Consider the following 19,913-nt stretch of genomic DNA (forward strand, 5'->3'; position numbering starts at 1 on the left):
CTGGTGGTTTTAGTTTGAAAGTCTTCCTCGGAAGTCACTCCGGTGCTCGCCCCCGTGCGCTTCCCGCCGGTGGCCGCCTCTCTCATTCATTTCTCTCACACACACACAGTCGCATCCAGCAGCGAGCCCCCCCCTCCCGTTTCTCTCCGCCTGGAAAGATGGCTGCTCCGGCGGTGGTGAGGAGCTCCGGCCCGGCGCTGTGCCCGAGCTTCGCAGAGGTCTGCTCGTTCCTTGAGCGGTACGGAGCGACGCTGGATCTGCCCGAGATGACTTTCTCGCAGATGGAGCGGTATCTGCGGGACACGACGGCAGGTGAGGGGCCGGCGGTGGAGGCGGTGAAGAAGTGGTGGAAAAGCTGCGACACTTGAAGCAGAAGGGGGCCACCACCACCATCATGAGGAGGAGGAGGAGGAGGAGGAGGAGGATGTGTGTGTGTGTGGCCCAGCAGCATCACACCGGGGCTGGTGTCACCGGGCTTCTTACACTTTCTCCCCGGCTGTGGGGGATTTTAACCCGGGTCACAGTCGTGTTTCTCCGTCGTGTTTAGCCCAAGTTCGCCCGGAAACATCCAGGCAGAGGGGGCACGTAGCTGCTAACATGGAGCTAACCCCCTCTCCCCCGAACCCCGCTCACTTCGGCCCGTGTTTCCCTGCTGAACCGGGGTTAAGCGGACCGGGACCGGGGCTCGGCGGTTAGCGGGGTACCCCGGGGTCGTAGCCGGAGTCGAGTGACAACTCGTCGGTAACGTTGTCACGGCGGTTCGACTCGGAGCGCGAGCCATGATGCCGCAGCAGCAGCACCGGGGCGACCACACACACACAGCCGGGCAGCGAGCTCCAGCTCCGGATTGTTGTCAGGTGTAATTTGTCACCGGCCTTGCCTCACTGGCCGCCGGGCTGAGAGGACGCCAGTGTCCGCTGTGTCCGGGGCTCGACTGTTTGTCCACGGAAACGTCTTCTGGTCATTTCTGCGTTCGTGACGGAATCAGATTTCATTTAGAAACTGTGAATGTTCATTTATTATTTATTTATATTTGTGGTAGAGTGGCTGTCATGTTTGCGCAGGCGCAGTAGGAAACTCCGGCTGCTAGCTAGTTAGCATTAATCTTATTCGTCAACTTTTAATTAAAGAACAAAAACAAAGAACCTTGGTTGATTTAGAACTTGATAATTTATAAAAAAAAACATGTTTCTCACCAGGAGCTGTCGTGTTGGTATCTTGCTTACTAGTATGTTAGTTTCCATCATCGTCAGTTCTAATTGTAGTTCTAATAACTGTTAACTAAATACAATGAAGGAGAATCAGGTTAGTATTTAGAGTTTAATATAAAATCTATCTTATATTTGAGAAAAGATTAAATTCTGTTTAACGGCGCGTTCTCTGATGATGTGAAAACAATTAATGTGAAACTGGAATTTCCTTCACATTGAAGTGGTCCTTAAACGTCTCAAATTAGACTGTTTTATTTTCTGTGGTTGTGTTTAAAGTCTGTCGGATTTTTATGACTTGGTGAAAACAGAAAAGATTCACAACAGACAGTTTATCAGTGACACATGGTTAACACTTCAAAAGCCAAGCCCTGTAGTAAATCTTCCTTCATTTAGGTTATAGGTTACTTTATATATGATTATATTATATTAATAACGATAATAATATTTACACATCGTGATGTTAGTTGCCTCACACTAGGAAAGTTCCTGGTTTGACTCCATGTTTGGCCTATTTCTTTCTGTGCTCCCTGTGTTTGGTGGGTTTTCTCCAGCTTCAGTCCGAACACATGCAGATTGTGTTCAGGTTAATCAGAGACTCTCTCTGACTCTTGAGTGTGATTGTGAGAGGGAAGGTAGTTTGTCTCCGTGTGTTGGAGCTGTGATGGGCTGGCGATGCTTCCAGGGTGAACTCTGCCTCTCGCACAAGTCCAACGTCAGCTGGTATTGGCCCAAGCGCCCCCTGCGACTCTCAAAGGATAAGCAGTATAGATAATGGAAGGATGAATAATGTTTTTATCAAAGCTAAGAGACATTTTTCAGGGCTGCATCTAAAATCAAATAAATATAAAATACACACTATAATCCCACATTGATATGTAGGGGTAAATGCTGTTCTGAAAAGGGTTTTGAATAGTGGACAGCTCAGTTCAGTCTCTGGTTTGTTTGGGGAGAGTTCCAGATGGATGGGCAGCTGTTTCTTTGTTCAAACTGTTAAACAGGTGTTGTTTCAACTGTGTGATCATGTTGGATACTAGTTTGTGCTTCTGTTCATCTGTATTACATTACACGAATAGGTGTGTCTGTTGAAAAGCTCATTAATTTGAATGGTTTGGACCAAACAAAGGGACACCTGTCAACATGAACACGACACAACTCAATCGCACGACAGGCTGCATCCTGCAAAATGATCATGAAGTGAATCAACACCATTTTAACACAGACTCAACAAAACCACAATATGAAAGCTGTGGAGAAATATGTTTTTTAGAGGGACAGTTGTATTAGACTGCATTAGTTTTAGCTTGGTGTTACTAATAAAGTCTGAATGAATACTTGAAGTTGCATTTGAAAGTGATTACAGTATTATAAAATTAAAAAGTATTATGTTTCTAATCACCGTGTGTTCCTGTTTGTATTTTAGTCCCTAAACCGCTCGTGGAGCTTCACGTGAAGCTGCTCAGAAAACTTGGGAAGTCTGTAACGACAGACCGCTGGGAGAGGTACCTGGCTAAGGTGAGGCCTGTTTGTGCTGTACGCGGTTGTGATGTGTGTCTCACAAACTTTACAGCCTCACCTTCTGATATTAGAAAATATTTAATTAGACAGAGAACTTGTTGAAACAGGCTTGTATATGGTGACAATATCTAATCATTGTTTCCTGTAGGTTTGCCAGGAGCTGAACAGTACTTGGGCGTGGGAGCTGGAACAGAAGGGCTACCAGGATCTGTCCATGGAGTGCAAGTCGAGCATCCTAAAAGTACGACATGACCAGTTTTTACTTAATAGCTTTTAACTCCCAGTGCTGACACCTTTTTAGAGGACACGCTCTACGCGGACCATGAAGTAGTTAGTCTTTGTGGGGCCCATAGACTCACAAGGCTGGTCTACAGACGATTTTCATAGCTGTAACACAATTGGTCTTCAAATGCAGGCTCAGATTTAAGACACAGTTAATGTATCTAGTGAGGGGGAAACTTCTGCAACCACAGTCACCTTCTCTTTACTAACTCTTTCCTTCTTCTCTTCCCTCAGTTTCTGTGCGAGTGTCAGTTTGATGACAACCTGAAGTTCAAGATGGCGATTAATGAGGAGGAACCAGAGAAGATGCGTCTGCAGCCGATAGGTCGGGACCAACAGGGCCTGATGTACTGGCTTCAGTTTGACCACGAGCAGAACATCCGGCTGTACACGGAGGAGCAGGACGACCTGGACGGATCCACCTGGCAATGCATAGTCAGGTACAGTACTGCTGTGGTCTCGACTGGTGGCACCAGTCTGAAGCTGTTGTTATCTTTTCCCTGTTTGCAAAAAATATGCAAATGTGGGCACCCACCTTGGCTTAGGGCGACATGAAAGTAGTCTCCTCTACACTTCTGAAAGGGAATTATCTGTCTGTGCAATATGATACACTGCAGTGCCTTATCCGCTCACCTCATTCCGCTGTACATCTATTCCAATTCTTCTTCTTTGTTGTTCTCTATCTGGTTTGAGCCTCTTGTTCAATCTGTGTTGTCAGGAATCGTAACGATCTGGCTGAAGCTCTGGACCTGTTGAAGGCTCAGATCAGTCCAGGCCTGAATCCTGAACCAGACCAGAACCAGGCTGGATCCAGGAGCAACAGCCCTGCAGAGAAAGGTGCAGGTATGTTCAGCAGATCCAGGGCCTGTGAAGTTTGTTATTGATCATTTCATACTGTATAATGCAGAGAAAATATGTCAAGAGGCTGTTCTGTTTTCAGCATCGTCTCCTTCATATCAGTCAAAATGTTTTTATGACCGAAGATACAACTAAGAGCCAAGAAATCTCAAAGTAAAAAGAAGTAACATCTACAAATTTATAAAACTGACATTAAACAGTTACTGAAAAATGCTTTTATTGTCAAATCTGATCTTAATTAAATTTAGCCAAGTCCCATAACTGTGCTGAACATAACTTTCAAAGACCTGCAGCTCAAAAAGCTGAAAAAAGTGGGACATTCTTTAAAGAGCAGAAAGAAAAAATACAAACTGAAAAGTCCATTATCACACTTCACTTCCTACACTTCCTCTGTAGCCACAGTATCACCAGTAACCTTGGAAAAAATGTTCACCACACCACTGTTTCATTTGTGTGTGTTTGTCCTGATGGTCTAGGGGATGAGGTAATAGGAAGCACTGACCCCGAACCCTCCAAGACCACAGAGGAACCCGCTGAGAGAGAGACGCTTGAGCCCATAAAGGAAGAGAAACCCCTCAGACCAGGTACAGGCATTAAATAAATAAACTGATAGGAAATTGTGGGAAGGGAAGCACAGCTGCTGTTGACACCCGGCACTTTAGTTTTTTTTAATCTTTAAAATGCAAGTTTCAATATTCAATATCTTATTGCCATATTAGTGAAGCTGATGGAATTTTTCTTGGAAGAGAAAAAAATACAGCCAGATTCAAAATACACTGGTTGAGCGAATCCAATGATTAGATATGAAACCAGCACCTACGGTGATAATCAGTAGCAACGAGCCACTGGATGAAGGGCACAGTGAGAAATTACATCTAACGTCTAACATAGTGCTATAGATCAAGAGTGACAGCTTTGGGTTATGTTCTATTCTGGAATCTGCTTGTTCTTGTCATTACCCGTTTAATGTTCTTCTGACTCGGAACTCATGAATCTTTGGGCCTTTCTTTAGTTTTTCTTTTGTGGTCTGTTTCCTCTCGCGGTGGCCAAACACACCTGCTGATTGCCAATGCAGTGAGCACCACCTTGTTCCATTGTCAGTTTGACATGAGCAAACCGGTGCCTGCCAGATACAAGGAAAAGAGTTGTTAATCAGGTCAAGTGTCTGGGAGCAAACAAACAATATGCATTTTAATTTGATTCTCATATAAAACAAGTTTCCCTTATGCCAGCGGATCTTCTATTCTAGTGTCCCTGTCATGATTCATGTCTCTAGATGTTTATTTATTTTCTGTTTTGCAGAGCTAAAGGAGGAGCAGATGCAGTCAATAGAGGGGAAGAACACAGACGCTGAGGTAAAAGAAAAGAGGACGGACCACAAACCCCCTGTGTTCGATAATCGGGTCAGCACCATCACCACCATTGTCAAATCTGAATCCAGGGAAACCGACGCCCCCAAAAACGCTGTGTCGGTTGTAATGGCACCAGGCACGACTGTGATTAAACAGGAAGTTAACAAGGAAGAGGAGGCAGGGCGGGCCGTGGTCAGGAGCAACCAGCAGGCAAAGATACCACTGAAGAAGAGAGAGCTGAAGCTGGCAGAGAGCTACCAGAGCAGCCACCTTAACAACAGCAGCAGCAGTATTATAGTTTGTAACCCCTCAGTGATCCAGAGCAAGGACAGTCACAGAAGAGAGGGGAAGTTACTTAACTCAGTAGCACCCCCTTGTGCTCCCTTGATGTCACAACAGCAGCAGTCAGTGGTCAGTGCATCCAAGCAGGAACTGACGAATGGGAGAGCGTCGGTGCTCCTGCCTCACAAAGACGGACAGAATGGAGTGATAGGGGTCATAGGTCAAGTCGGTGTAATAGGTCATATAGGGGTCATCCGCAGTCCGTCCGAGCGTCACAGAGCCCCTGGCGCCGAACAACAGGAACCAAACGGGCCAAGTGTCGACCACTGGAGCACCAGAGGTGTGGAGGAGGAGCGGGAGGTGAGCCGGCAGTCCGTGCTGGTGAGGAAGGGACCTGTTGAAGGTGACACGTCCGCTCTCCCTCCTCGTGTGACGAAGGAGGCTCAAACACCCGGGAAGCTACTAATGACATCTTCAAAGACTGATCAAGCTCCCAAAGCTGGAGAGAGAGAAGTGGATTCTGTTAGCATTCCTTCACTGTCTCAGGCCACAGAGGAACTCAAGAGACAGACGACAGAAGGCCTGTGCAAAAAAGCAACAGAGGAACCATCGGAGAAGAGGACAGAGAGTGGGCCCAGCAGTCGTCACCAGAAAGATGATGACGTGGAAGAGAGGGAGGGGAGGAGTGAAGTGTCTGGGACAGAGGAAGGAAGTAAGGATAACAATGACCAGAGTAAGAGCACCTTGGGGAAGATGGAGGCAGAATCAGGGGGCGCCGTTCCTCCTCTAAAAGTTGAACAGAGAGATGAAAACGACCACCTGGACCACAAGGGAGATGGGGTCAATGATGAGCTGGCTGCCCAGGTCAGGGTTAAGGACACTGGGCTGCGGTCAGAGGGGAAGCAGGGTCCCCTGGAGGAGGCATCCTCTGAACTCCAGAAAGAAGGAATCAGGCTGAAGATTAAGATTCCTCCTCACAGGAGAAACAAGTTAAGGAAAGGTGGAAAAGAGGGGGAGAAGGAGAGGGAGCAGGAGGCCCAAGAGGACGGGAGGCAGCTGAGGAGATCAACCAGGATTTGCAGGTATGTTTGGAAGTTATTGAAAATAATTCTTTGCCCATTTTAATGTCGGATACAGCTGGTTTGATTCGGACACCTTTTTCCTTGAAGATCATCTGCTTTGCCAACCTGCAGGCCGAGCTCGAAGGTGGCAGAGAGCCAGAGGAAGAAACCACAAAAAAAACAGGCACTGCCCTCCAGAACAAGGGAAGGAGAGGAGGAGGAGGAGGAGGAGGAGGAAGAGGAGGATGAAGAAGAGGATGAAGAGGAGCAGAGCTCAGCTCCAAGGAAAGACATACAGGCAGAAGTGGCTGGGCAAATTAGAAAACAAAGGGTAATCACCTCTAAAAGTCTCCTGTGAGAGTGAATGTAACTACTGGTGTTTGTCTGTTTGACAATTTCTTTTCCACTGTTGCATTTTCAGGGCAAACGAAGGCATCGACGCCCCCGATGGTCCAACATGCGCTCGAAGAGACGTAAGCTGAATGAGGGGAGGGAGGCGGAGGACGGAGGGAGGAAACGAGAAGACGAGGAGAGCGAGGGAGGGAGCGACTCAGAAGAATCTTGTAAATCAGAGGAGATTCCCATTGAGGATGCCTGTAGTCATTGTGGCCTGCCCAACCACCCTGAACTGGTAACAACCCAGACTCCTCCACATCCCAGCTCTGGTGTCATTTTCATGATTAATGACTTAATAATCACTTATCAAAACAGTAATTTCTTCATATCTGTTGTTTAATAGTAGCACTTAAACAGAACTTACTTATAGCAGTTTTGCTGTATTTTTGTAGAAATTGTACTTTCTTGATTCTTGTAGTTCTGGTTTGTGCCCTCGGGGTTGGCTTTATTATTTATGAGTTGTTTAACACATCGTCCTGTGGGTTTAAATTTCACAGCTGCCGTGTGTGTGTGTGTGTGTGTGTGTTTTCAGATCTTGCTGTGTGACTCTTGTGACAGTGGATACCACACGGCCTGTCTGCGTCCACCACTCATGTTGATTCCAGATGGACAGTGGTTCTGTCCGCCCTGTCAACATGTAAGCTGTGTGTGTGCCTGGTTGTGTGTGTGTGACCTTTTCAAACTGTAAAACTAGGATGTTTTGTAGGTTGAACATGGTCGTTATTTACGATTCATCTGGTTATTGTTTTTTTTGCCTTTCTCCACTAATTTGATTAAGAATTACCAAAGTTTTCAGATGTTTTTGGTTTAAATTGACATAAATCCTGAAAGTTTCCCTTAATAAACAACATAAATAAAATTTGTCCAATGAGAACTGAAAATACAGGGTTTCCAGTACGGACCACCGATGCACAATTGATATTGAATCGATAATCGAGTCAACCCTGGTGATTCGGTATCGAATCAGTGGCGATGCCCAACCTAACCTAACCTGTGGTGTTTGGTTTTTACCCTTCAGAAACTGTTGTGTGAGAAACTGGAAGAGCATCTGCAGAATCTGGACAGTGCCCTGAAGAAAAGAGACAGAGCAGAGAGGAGGTACACACATGCACACACACACACACACACACACACTCTCTCTCACTCACACACTAATAATAATAACCATAATGTGGATATTGATAGTCTCCCCGTCTGTCCAGGAGAGAGCGTCTGGTGTATGTGGGAATCAGTGTGGAGAACATCATTCCTGTGAGTAAACGGTTTTTACCACATCACATGAAAACACAGCTTATCATCATCTTTATGTCACTTTTAACAGAATAAGCTGTAAATACATTATCACATATTGTAGCTTGTATGCAGTTTATTGATCTATCAGATTTAGATACTTTCATTGTTAAAGAAAGAGACACCGGAACTCTGGACTGTGAAGTTGTTCTAAAACGAAATCTGGTTTCACTCACGTTTTGTTTTCACTCTGTTGTAACTGTGACAGGAAATTAGCAATTTCAAGCCTCATAAGACAAAAGATAAAACAAATTGATTAAACAGATCTTTTTATGACAATTTCAGGAAGGGGACGAGGAGCCGGAGGAGAAGTCCACAAAGAAGAAAGACCCCAAAAAGAGTAAAAATCTGGGCCGAAGATCGACCAGAACCAGGAAGAACATCAGCTACAGGTGAGGGGGGGTTACAGACTGAACTCATTTTAACATGTGTCGGATTAAGTTTAGATTTACTTCATGTAAATCAAAAAACATAATTTTCATACCATGCCCCGGATATCTCATGATGGTAACGTGGATCTCAGTGAAACTACATCTGTGTCACGTGTGTTTCAGGTTTGACGACTTTGACGATGCGATCGATGAGGCTATAGAGGAAGACATCACTGACCTCTGTGCTGGTGAGTGAACTGGAGCGCTCGATGGTTTCTCTTCGTCTCCTTTGTCCTCGTCTCCTTTGTCCTCGTCTCCTTTGTCCTCGTCTCCTTTCTCAGATACAAACAGTTTGTCTTCTGTCTCTGTGACTTGTGTTCTTCTTTTAATTTGATGTCTTTTTTTAAATGATTGCTGTTTGATCCTTTGTGTTGTGGTTGATCAGGAATCACTCAGTTAAACACAGAGGTGAGGTTTTGTTAACTTGGATTTTTTTTAAAGTAGGAACCGAGCGCAGCAAAGTCATCACGCCCATCCTGCCAGAGGACAGGAAGGAGAGCCAGCGGCCAATCAGAAGCCAAGCTCACGCTGTCAGGAGCAGGAAGAAGAGGAGGCTGAACGATCTGGAGAGCGACAGCACAGCAGCAGAGAGTGAAGATGAGTTCCAGCTCAGCAACAGGTCACACACACACACACACACACTCACACTCACACTCACACTCACACTCACACTCACACTCACACTCACACTCACACTCACACTCACACTCTCACACACACACACACACACACACACACACACACACACACACACACTCACACTCCATCTTTTTTTAAGTTCACTTTATTCATTATCATCTTCTTCTTCCTCTTCCAGCTCTGACGATGAAGATTTCGGTGCAACGGGGGTGGATGACGATGAGGAGGAGGATGCTGGCAGTGAGGTGGGCAGCTGGGACAGTGCGACTCGCCCCAAGCGGCCGGTGAGAGCGGCGCCCAAACAACGACCCAGCAAGACCCAACGCAGGGGGAGGAAACGACAGAGGCGGAGACACTCCTCTGAGGAAGAGGAGGAGGAAAGTGAAGAGGAAATGGGTGAGTGCACGAGGAGGGGAGACCGCCAGGCTTTCAGGTTTTAAAACTGCAGAGTTCTCTAATTGAAGTTAAGTTAATTAAAACCATTTCCTTTGTTCTCAATATTGAAAAAACATTATGATTGAGACTTAAATAATTTTCAAGGTTCTAGAACAAAACAATAGTCAATGAATCAGTTTTCAGTTCATAATATAAAATAAAGAAAAGAGCAAATCCTCACAAGTGAGAACCTGAATCCAGAGAATGTCTTTCCTCTGTCTCCTGATGAATGTCCTCCGTCTCCTCTAGACTCTGATCAGTACAGTGACATGTCTGACAGTGAAGCTGAAAAAAAGAGGCGGGGCCTGAGGCGGGGCCAGCGGCAGCAGGTCAACTACCGCGAGACGTCCGAGTCGTCGGACAACTCCAAGGCCTCGGCCGGCGGGAAGCCGGTGGCAGCCGGCGGGCGGCCGCGCAGGGAGCGTCTCTCCAGCGACTTCAGTGACGGTCAGTCGCCACACGCAGTTCCCCCCCCACTTTTTATATGAGGTCAAAATACAAACTTCACATTTCTTTAAATATTCATGTCTCCGATTTTCCACCAATCGTTCTGAGCATCAACAACAAGTTCAATCACTTTCAGTCGAAGAAACGATTGTTTCCATTGAGGTGTGATTCATGTGGAGGACGAGTGGATTGATCGTTTCCATTCAACCATTAGAAAAAATCTTCTGAACAAACCTTGAATAAATATGTAAATCCTGGACCTGAGATCCGAACTTTAATATTTAATGATTTATTCCTCCCAGTTAATCCTTCCTCTCCTCTTCCCCTCCAGTGTCACGTTCTTCCAGAGACTCCGCGGACGAGGAGGATTATGAAGACGAAGATGACCAGAGACGAAGAGTGAACCGGAGGAGAAAGGAGGAGAAAGACCAGTTGAGGAACAGGATGAAGGAGAAGCGGAGGAGATACCAAGAAGACGACAGAGAGAGAGGGAGTCGGCTGAAAAGGAAACTGCTGGAGAAGGAGGAGGACAAGCGGAGGAGATTAAAGAGGACACACAGAGAAGAGGAGGAGGACATGGAGAAGATGGGCAGAGGAAAGAGGAGAGAGATTCTGTCACAGCAGCGGCGCCGGCGACTCGCTCAGATGCTGAAGAAACGACGACCTTCGACTGACGATGACGATGAGGAGGAGTCTGAGGAGTCTGACTCTTCATCGGAAGAGGATCGTCCCGTCCGCAAAAGACTCAACCGCATCGACTCGGATGATGATGATGATGATGAGGAAAAAGAAGAGGAAGAGGAAGGAAGAACGAAGGTGACGACCAAGAAGTCTTCATCAGTAGAAAGGAGGTCGGACAGCGAAGCTCAGGAAAAGGGGAGGGGCCACAGCTTGTCTCCTTCAAACATAAACCGGATCTCCAGAGGCCCAGTGAAGCCCGGGGCGGGAAGTCCCACAGAACCCAGGGACAGTGAAGCTTCAGGCAGGCAGGGCAAGCTCAACGGCCCCTTCCATCCAGACCAGGAGGAGGAGGAGGAGGAGGAGGAGGAGGAAGAGGAGGAGCAAGAGGAGGAGGGGGGCAAGACAGACTCATTAAACTCTGTCCAGAACAGTCCACAGTCATGATGGCTGTTTGTGTGAATAACGCTCGCTTATTTCTTTCAGTTTCTTTTTTTACTGTCAGGCCTTTCACCCACAGCCTCTGAAACACCACCTGCCTCCACCTCCCTACCCTCTGCTCCTCCTCCTGCTCCTCCTCGTTGCTTCCCCCGTCTCCTCCTCACTGTTGTGTCGTGGTCAGGCGCTGTCCACCATCACGTGCTGCACCTCGCAACAGACACTCATGAGTCCACTCTCCTGCTCATCCTCACGTCCGGAGCGTCAGCAGTCGGGAGTGTCGCAGCCGGAGCGTCAGCAGCCGGAGGGTCAGCAGCCGGAGCGTCAGCAGCCGGAGCGTCGCAGCCGGAGCGTCAGCAGCCGGAGCGTCGCAGCTGGAGCGTCGCAGCCGGAGCGTCGCAGCCGGAGCGTCGCAGCCGGAGGGTCAGCAGCCGGAGCGTCGCAGCCGGAGCGTCAGCAGCCGGAGCGTCGCAGCCGGAGCGTCGAAGCCCGAGCGTCAGCAGCCGGAGCGTCGCAACCGGAGGGTCAGCAGCCGGAGCGTCGCAGCCTGAGCGTCGCAGCCGGAGGGTCAGCAGTCAGAGCGTCGCAGCCGGAGGGTCAGCAGCCGGAGGGTCAGCAGCCGGAGGGTCAGCAGCCGGAGGGTCAGCAGCCGGAGTGTCGCAGCCGGAGGGTCAGCAGCCGGAGCGTCGCAGCCGGAGGGTCAGCAGCCGGAGCGTCGCAGCCGGAGCGTCGCAGCCGGAGGGTCAGCAGCCGGAGGGTCAGCAGCCGGAGGGTCAGCAGCCGGAGTGTCGCAGCCGGAGTGTCAGCAGCCGGAGTGTCAGCAGCCGGAGGGTCAGCAGCCGGAGGGTCAGCAGTCGGAGCGTCGCAGCCGGAGGGTCAGCAGCCGGAGCGTCGCAGCCGGAGGGTCAGCAGCCGGAGCGTCGCAGCCGGAGGGTCAGCAGCCGGAGCGTCGCAGCCGGAGCGTCCGTGGACGCACTCGAGCGAGGCCACAGGTCGCTGTGACGGGCGTCTCTCTGTTGGGTCCATGTGACGGGACGATGGTGGTTTGATCCCGTTGGGGGGGAATGTGGTGTCCCTCAGTCTTAGCACTTCATCATTCTCATAGCACTTGATAACCAGAAGAGGGCCAGTGTCAAACTGAACACTTTGGGTCGGGAGGCGAGACAACAACACACAACAGGGTTTTCACTGTTTCCTAAGAATGAGCCAGAACCCTGAAGGTTCGTGGTTCTAACAAGAACCGAGGTCGCTCAGTGTTTGAAGCGTCTGACATCATCAGTCCATCGTTTCAATGTTAACAGAAACATTAGTTTCAACATTCTTAGGTTTTATGGTTTTAATCAGAAAGAAAATGTTCACAAGAGAAACTGTCATTTGATTATTCGATCAAATGATCTGCCGTCAAAAATCCAGTGAATCCTCAGTTGTGGCCCCGATGAATTCATATAACACAATATCAGACTGACTGTAGCATCCACGTGTCCATGAATGAATTATTAAATCCAGACTTTGGAGGATCAGGACATTTAAACTGGTTCAAAGATATGAAACCAAGTTGATCTGAAACACTGGATCCACATCAGATCCACTTCAGATCCACTTCAGATCCACATCAGATCCACTTCAGATCCACATCAGATCCACATCAGATCAACTTCAGATCCACTTCAGATCCACATCAGATCCACATCAGATCCACATCAGATCCACATCAGATCCACATCAGATCCACATCAGATCCACTTCAGATCCACTTCAGATCCACTTCAGATCCCTTGTGATCCAGCACGTTTCCTCCGCCCGTCCCAGTGTTGGCTTTCAGACTGGTGGCTCTTGTTGGGACATGTTTGCTGTACATACTTTGCCTGTTCCTTGTAAGATAATAGATGTTCTGTTCTTAGTCCTCTTGTAAAATATAGTGTTATATTTTCTATATGAAGGAGAGGAGTGGAGATGCTGCTGTGGGGGACGCACGTCTCCATCCGAGTGTTGAGACTTTGTGCCGTCGGCGGTTTGAACAGAACAGACGCAGAATGTTTCCCGAGAGCCGAGCTGCTCTTCTTCAGCCTGTGTTGTACATGTTCAGAGGTTTTTAAACATTTCCTACCCCCCGAGTTTTTAAAGAAGGAACAAAGCTTTATTTTTTTGATTGAGGCTCAGGGGAGGAAGATGAACGTCAGTCACCAAACAAACCTTTTCTTTAGTCGGCCGCTCCGACAGGGCGTCACTGTCGAGGCTCTGAAGAGTTTGATTCTGCTGATTCCAGAAGTTTCTCTCTTCTCTCTGTCTAAACTCTGCTCCTCGATCAGACCTCCAAGATTTATTAATATGTGAGAAATAAAACATTTATTAACCAACGTGCTTCAACTTTACAGCAGAAACCTTCACATGATGACATCATCAGTTCTCTTTAAACAATCCTCATTTTACCCACATTTGACTTTTTCTGCCAAAACTACAACCGTGTTAATCCAGTTATCGACAGTTTAAAGCTTTAATAAAACACAAACACGTTAATATGAGTGAAGGTGATTGGACGGAAGTGGTTTAACTTCCTGTTTAAATACAAACAGACAAAACAAAATGACAAATCTGTTTTTAAATTTAACTCTTCTTTGATATTTAAGAGAATTTAGATCTGAGTTTTTTTTAGTTAAAGGAAAATTTTCAGCTGAATCCAAACTTTCATTTATATTTTTATCACAGTCCGGATTTGATCCCAGTGAAAACAGCTTTTAAACCAGTTTCAATCTGTTTCAACAGATTTTTAAGAAAACAAACAAAAGTTCATTCCAGCTTCGATTCTTCAAACATCACCGTCAAAGGAATATTTAATTTTTATTTTGTACGTCACAAATCAGGAGACGTAATGAATCTTTTATAAAAAACAAGAAAATCATTTTGGTGTCAGATAGCAAAGTATTTTATTTCTATAACCTCATTTAACCTAAACATCTGTCACTTGTCAGAGAAAATAAAACAAAATTCTCCTTTAGATTCACTTTACAGTTCATTGTGTTGTGAATCTGTTTTTTGTTTCAGTCGAATTCGGTCATTTAGTTCCTAAAAAGATTAAAAAAGGATGAAAACCTGCTGGTCCCGTTTGGTTTTGGGAGTTTTTGTGTTTAAAAAAGTCCCAAAATGAGATTGAATTATTCATTTGATGATGAAGGGTTTAGTTCTTCACTCTGATGTGTCAAAGATTATGATGAAACTGATCCCAGAGTCGCTGGCACTTGAATTTTTAAATGTGGTTTCAGGTACTTTCCTCTTATAGTTCAGTTGAGACCAAAACAAAAGACCAACCGACTGTTGAACTTCCTCTCAAGTTACCGTTAGGATCTCGCTACAAATACAAACAGAGTGAATCCCCTTGAAGTCAACATCTCGATCGTCGCAGCAGTGATTTCACCTCCTTCATGAATAACTGTCTAATAATAATTTTAACGACTCCAACTGAGAACTCATGAAAAAAAAAGATTTCAGCTCCTCTGCAAAGATCAGTATTTTTATAATGTTCGTTTTTTTACTCAGTTTATGATTTTTTGTTCTTCCTCATGTTGATGGAGACGTTTTACGTCTGTGTTTTCCTCTGTGACTGATTCTGTTGGTTTTAAAATATTCAGTAAAGTGAGATATGGATTCACTGAGAACAGGCGCCAGTGGACGTGACTGCAGCTCCTTTCATTTCTCTGTTGTACTGTTGCTGTAGTTTCTCTGTAACATAAATGTTTTCTAAGTTATTAAACCAACATCCAGGCATCTCCTCAAACACACACACACTCTGCTGTCGCGACCTTTTATTCCATCAGCTGAGAGAAGTTCAACTCTCATCCTGAGCAGAGACGTGGATCGTTCAAAAACTGTTTCTCTGCTCAAACAACAAAATGTGAAGCACCAAGCATGAGAAGTTTGTTAGGTCTCAGAGGAACAGGAAAATAACCAGAAGTGCTTTACATACTGAATTTAATTGATTAAATCTACGTTTTGTTGAGTAAATGAGAATATACTAAGTTTTTCTCTAGAAATAATAATACATAAAATATATCTTGTTATGCTGTTATAATTAATAACGTCCTCTCACACACTCGCTTTCTATTTGTGTGCACCAAGTAGTTTCCTAATTTCAATTGTCAGGACTCAACTTAAAATTATTGGTGTATTTTTGGTTCCGGTTTTAAAAAAAAAAAAGATATTTTTTTGCTCAAAACAACCTGAAGAGTTGCTTATTAATCTTTTTGTTAAGTAAATATTCCATCAAATAATAATGAATAATCGATTTGGTGATTTGTAGAATCACTTTAATGTAGAACAGCTTCTTATTTTCTAAATTCATGAAAAACAAGAAATAAGGGCGTGCTGCTCTCTAGTGGCAATAGTGAGTAACTACACCAACGCTCTGTAATCAAGCTAGACACAATGGCATAAGAACTTCCGGTTAGGCTTTCAAAAATAAACCATAAACTACCTAGATGTAGTTACATAGTATGGCCACCAGAGGGCAGTATACACCCATGATTATTGCTACATTTATTTTAAAATTCAGTCAGGACTAGCTCTGCTGTATTTCATCAAATGTAAATTCTCGAAGGAGTGAAGACCAATTGGGATTATTTTTCCAAATCATTTATTATTATTTATTGCTTCATCGAGCTGCTTTTTTTGTCCTTTATAGGATTTGATTGGTTTGTTCCTTCACATTAGACTTTTATTGAAATAAATATTTCTTTAAATAAAGTAGGAATAAAATATGTTCAATAAATTAATTAACAAAATCGCTTTAAAGTAAAAAAAAAGACAAAATATCTTAAATCTTCACAAAACATTTTTCAAATTAGATACATTTGTAGTTACACAATGTGGCCACATGAGGGCGTACACATTTATCAAGGTGGTTAAATTAGCAAACAAACACTTCCGGTAGGAACATTCAAAATAAGATTTACGGCGGCTACGTGACTCTTTACGTGACAACAGACGTAAGCTCGTTGTGGTCACGTGACGCCTTGAAGCATCTTATCGCGATATTTCATCTTTGGCAGCTCGACGTTGAGGGTCCGTCCGGATTTCACGCGCCGCGCTTCAAGCTCTGATCCGAGAAGAAGCTGCAGAAACACCGCGTCCCGCCTCCAGTGGACCGGGTTAGTGAGAGTCTGTCCCGGGTTAGTGAGAACGTGTCCCGGCTTAGTGAGAACTTGTCCCTGGTTAGTGAGAGCTTGTCCCGGGTTAGTGGGAACTTGTCCCGGGTTTAGGTCGCAGCCTCGTGGTTCTCCTCCTTCGCAGACACGATGGTTCTCCTGAAGAACCTCCAGCCGCCCACCGGGGGCGTCCGGCTGCAACAGGCCGACACCGCGGCGGTTCTGGACGGGCAGCGGCTCGGCTGCGGGACGCTCTACGTCACTGAAGCGTGAGTGTTTGTTTGTCTCCGGGCACTTCCGGGTTCGTGTAAATTCATGATGGTACGTTTTTAACAAATAAACAAACAATGATTTAACAAACAAGCAAACAAATAGGAAAAACAAAGTAAACAAAAGGTCTGTTCGACGCCTCACACCAAGCACTTCCGGAGTGGTCTCTTTCACAATAATAACCGGATATTGAATGGGTTAAGCTCATTTGCGGAGTTGCTAAAATGAATTAATCACTTTTTTGATCGATAGAACTTTTATGGGGAATGATTTTCTGAATGATATTAACAACTTGACCCAATCCACTAAAGATCAGACAAAAAGTAAAATCACCAAAATGCCTCTAAACAAACTGAATCAGACTGAAACATATATTATCAATAAACTTAACTGTTGATTTCCCTTTTGAAGTTAAATAAATGTTTCATTCCAGCCTCTCCTTCATTGAACTTTTCCATCTAAGCAGATATTTTAGTTCATTGTTACAATAATAGAACATTCTGAGGACTTCTGGTCCTCTCTTACATCCTGACACTGTCAACGATTCCATTAATAACTAAAAAACGTGCACATCTGCTGTTTATTGACCTTTTTCACTGGTTCTGCAGCTCATATGCAAGCAAATCATTTATCTGTGCGTGTGTGTCTTCAGGCGTCTGTCCTGGTTCGACGGCTCGGGGATGGGTTTCTCTCTGGAGTATCCCACCATCGGCCTGCACGCCATCTCCAGAGACGTCAGCACTTTCCCTCAGGAACATCTCTACGTCATGGTCAATGGCAAACTCAGCGGTGAGGAAAGGTTTTTAAAATATCTCTTTACACATGAACCGTCATGTTATGTGATTTTTCCTTCGGTTTTATAGTCAAATATCCTCTTGTACCTTGGTTGTGCTATGGAGGGTGTTTCTGACTGTGTTTATATCTCAGGACACTAAGATAAGATCTGCACGTGTTGTCAGTCTCTGCTGGAACAAGTTTCACACGGTTACACCTTCGTCCCTCTCAGGTGAGAATGAGGCTGAAATGGCAGAGAAACCAGCTGAGGAAGACGAAGTAGAAGAAGAAAATGGCGGCGGCAGCAGCAGTGGTGATGACGGCGAAGAAGGACCAATCACAGAGATCCGATTTGTTCCCGGCGACAAGGCGGCATGTGAGTGACTTCACGGTATCTCCTGAGAATGAGGCTTTGCAAAGTCACAGCTCCACAAGTGCAAAGGATTTAAAAACTAATATGAATGTTAAAGTCATGAGTCAAACCGTCCCTCGAAAATGTCTCAAAATTCTATGAGGACTTTTGAAAACCCCAGGCTGTAGAACTGAACTTTTATCTTAATTGATAATATTTGAACTAAGTGTTTCTCATAGAAAAGATGGTCCTGCTTTAACAACAACAGAACCTGTGAGCTGCTGCAGTTGTGAAGTGTTTTGATGTGCGTGTGTGTTACCTTCAGTGGAGCCCATGTTCTCTGCGATGTGCGAGTGCCAGGCGCTGCACCCCGACCCCGAAGACGACGACTCCGACAACGACTTCGAAGGAGAAGAGTACGACGTGGAGGAGGCTGGTGAGGAGACACAAACACACACACACACACGTACAGAAAATCCTTCATGCAAACTCACAAACACACACATTGTAATGTTATCAGTCTGTTTTAGCACCATCGGCCTCAGATAATCCATATTGCTCCGGTTCTAGTTGTTGTCACGTGAAGAACTCCACCTGCTCCAGTTTAGTTTCTCTGATGTTATTGACTCTGTCTCTGTTTCTTCTTCTCTGGTTTTCTGGCTCTTTGGTTGCAGAGGCAGGTGAGAAGTCAAACATTCATCACTGCACATTTACACAGATAAATATTCAGCTTGCTCTGTTTCAGTGGCAGACACGTATCTGTACTGTTGTGTGGAGAATCTGTCACAGTCACCATCTCTCTCTTCCTCCTCTTCCTCCTCCTCCTCTTCCTCCTCTTCCTCGACCCAGAGCACGGCCACGCCGACATCCCGACCTTCTACACCTGTGACGAGGGTCTGTCATCGCTCACGCAGGAGGGCCAGGCCACGCTGCAGCGGCTGGAGGGAATGTTGGCCCAGAGCGTTTCTCAGCAGTACCACATGGCCGGAGTCCGGACTGAGGAGAGCAAAGCTGAATTTGAAGGTTTGGGACTCAGACACACCGACACACACACACACAGAAACACACAGACTCACATCACTTGTTTGATTGTGTTGCTGCTGCTGACAGATGGTATGGAGGTGGATGCAGCAGCGCTGGAGCCCGGTCAGTTTGAGGACGCAGACGTGGAGCACTGGTGAGTGTCACCGTACGACTGTTAACACCTGAAGATCTCTCACCAGGATCCACTGGTTTTGAATCTGAATTCTGAGTATCTTCTGCTCACGTTACACTTTTTGAAAAGTGCTCTGAATACATTTTACAATTGTGATGATTAAGAGTAAATTTCAAAAATTGGTTTCATCTCTTGTCACTTGGTAACTTCCCTGAATCTGTGTATTTTATTTTGAAGTTGAGGTTTTAAAAGTTTCCACTTGACACTTGAACTTCAGCACTAAACCAACTTTGAGTGGTTTGTATGAACTTAACACCAGGAACTTTGTGTTTTCTGAAAATATTATGATTCACAACGCTCACTGTGTTGTTTACTGACCGGTCTCAAGGAAAACATTTTCAAACTCAACGTTCTACAAGTTCTGGTTTTCCACTTAATTTGAAGCAAAGATTTGACAAGTGGCTCAAAGCATCAACATACATAATAAAGATCATCAGAATCATATATGATCATAATGTGACAGAACAACATCTGATTTGTTGTCTGACGCTCTGTAGATGGAGGTCGTCTCAGCAGCCAATCAAAGCACTGGAGTTGCATCATGGGATTGGCGAGGAGGACAGTGACCCGCTCTTTCAGCTCTGTCAGCTCTTACTTCTACTTTCTCCCCATTTTCGACTCTGAACTTATTTTTCCCACTTGAAGACATCCCAGTAGTTTTTTGTAAGTTTGTCTTCGTGTCGTTCTGCACTTCTGTGAAACAGCCTCAAACTCTCACATCCTGTTGTTTCCTGTTAAACAACCAGTTTGTGTTGGTTTTGTCCCTAAAGACAAAATGTCGTATCGTATTTTCCTGCTCAGGAAAGTTCATGTCTTTGTATCAAATGTCAATAAATGATTAGATTTTG

At 45.4% G+C, this 19,913-nt stretch overlaps 2 protein-coding genes across 5 annotated transcripts; both read left to right on the forward strand.

Moving 5' to 3' along the window:
* Positions 1–114: 114 nt before the first annotated feature.
* Positions 115–15,097, forward strand: rsf1a (remodeling and spacing factor 1a). 4 transcript variants are annotated; one of them, XM_062386127.1, is made up of 18 exons: positions 115–312; positions 2,632–2,723; positions 2,875–2,967; positions 3,243–3,448; positions 3,727–3,851; positions 4,343–4,450; positions 5,169–6,582; positions 6,670–6,892; positions 6,983–7,192; positions 7,490–7,594; positions 7,976–8,055; positions 8,160–8,208; positions 8,533–8,639; positions 8,802–8,866; positions 9,120–9,297; positions 9,496–9,713; positions 10,002–10,199; positions 10,531–15,097. In XM_062386127.1, the coding sequence occupies exons 1-18, from the start codon at positions 159–161 to the stop codon at positions 11,322–11,324; spliced, it is 4,419 nt and encodes a 1,472-aa protein (XP_062242111.1). In that variant the 5' UTR covers positions 115–158; the 3' UTR covers positions 11,325–15,097. The 4 variants fall into 4 exon arrangements, with proteins under 4 accessions (XP_062242111.1, XP_062242112.1, XP_062242113.1 ...); XM_062386128.1 differs by having other exon boundaries at positions 9,123–9,297; XM_062386129.1 differs by having other exon boundaries at positions 6,694–6,892.
* A 1,250-nt stretch (positions 15,098–16,347) lies between these two features.
* clns1a (chloride channel, nucleotide-sensitive, 1A) lies at positions 16,348–19,913 on the forward strand. Its single transcript, XM_062385948.1, has 8 exons — positions 16,348–16,722; positions 17,376–17,512; positions 17,730–17,873; positions 18,175–18,285; positions 18,524–18,529; positions 18,699–18,872; positions 18,960–19,026; positions 19,563–19,913. Coding segments are annotated over exons 1-8 (759 nt in total). The 5' UTR covers positions 16,348–16,603; the 3' UTR covers positions 19,564–19,913.

This window comes from Platichthys flesus, chromosome 4, assembly GCF_949316205.1.
Source record: "Platichthys flesus chromosome 4, fPlaFle2.1, whole genome shotgun sequence".
Classification (NCBI taxonomy): domain Eukaryota; kingdom Metazoa; phylum Chordata; class Actinopteri; order Pleuronectiformes; family Pleuronectidae; genus Platichthys; species Platichthys flesus.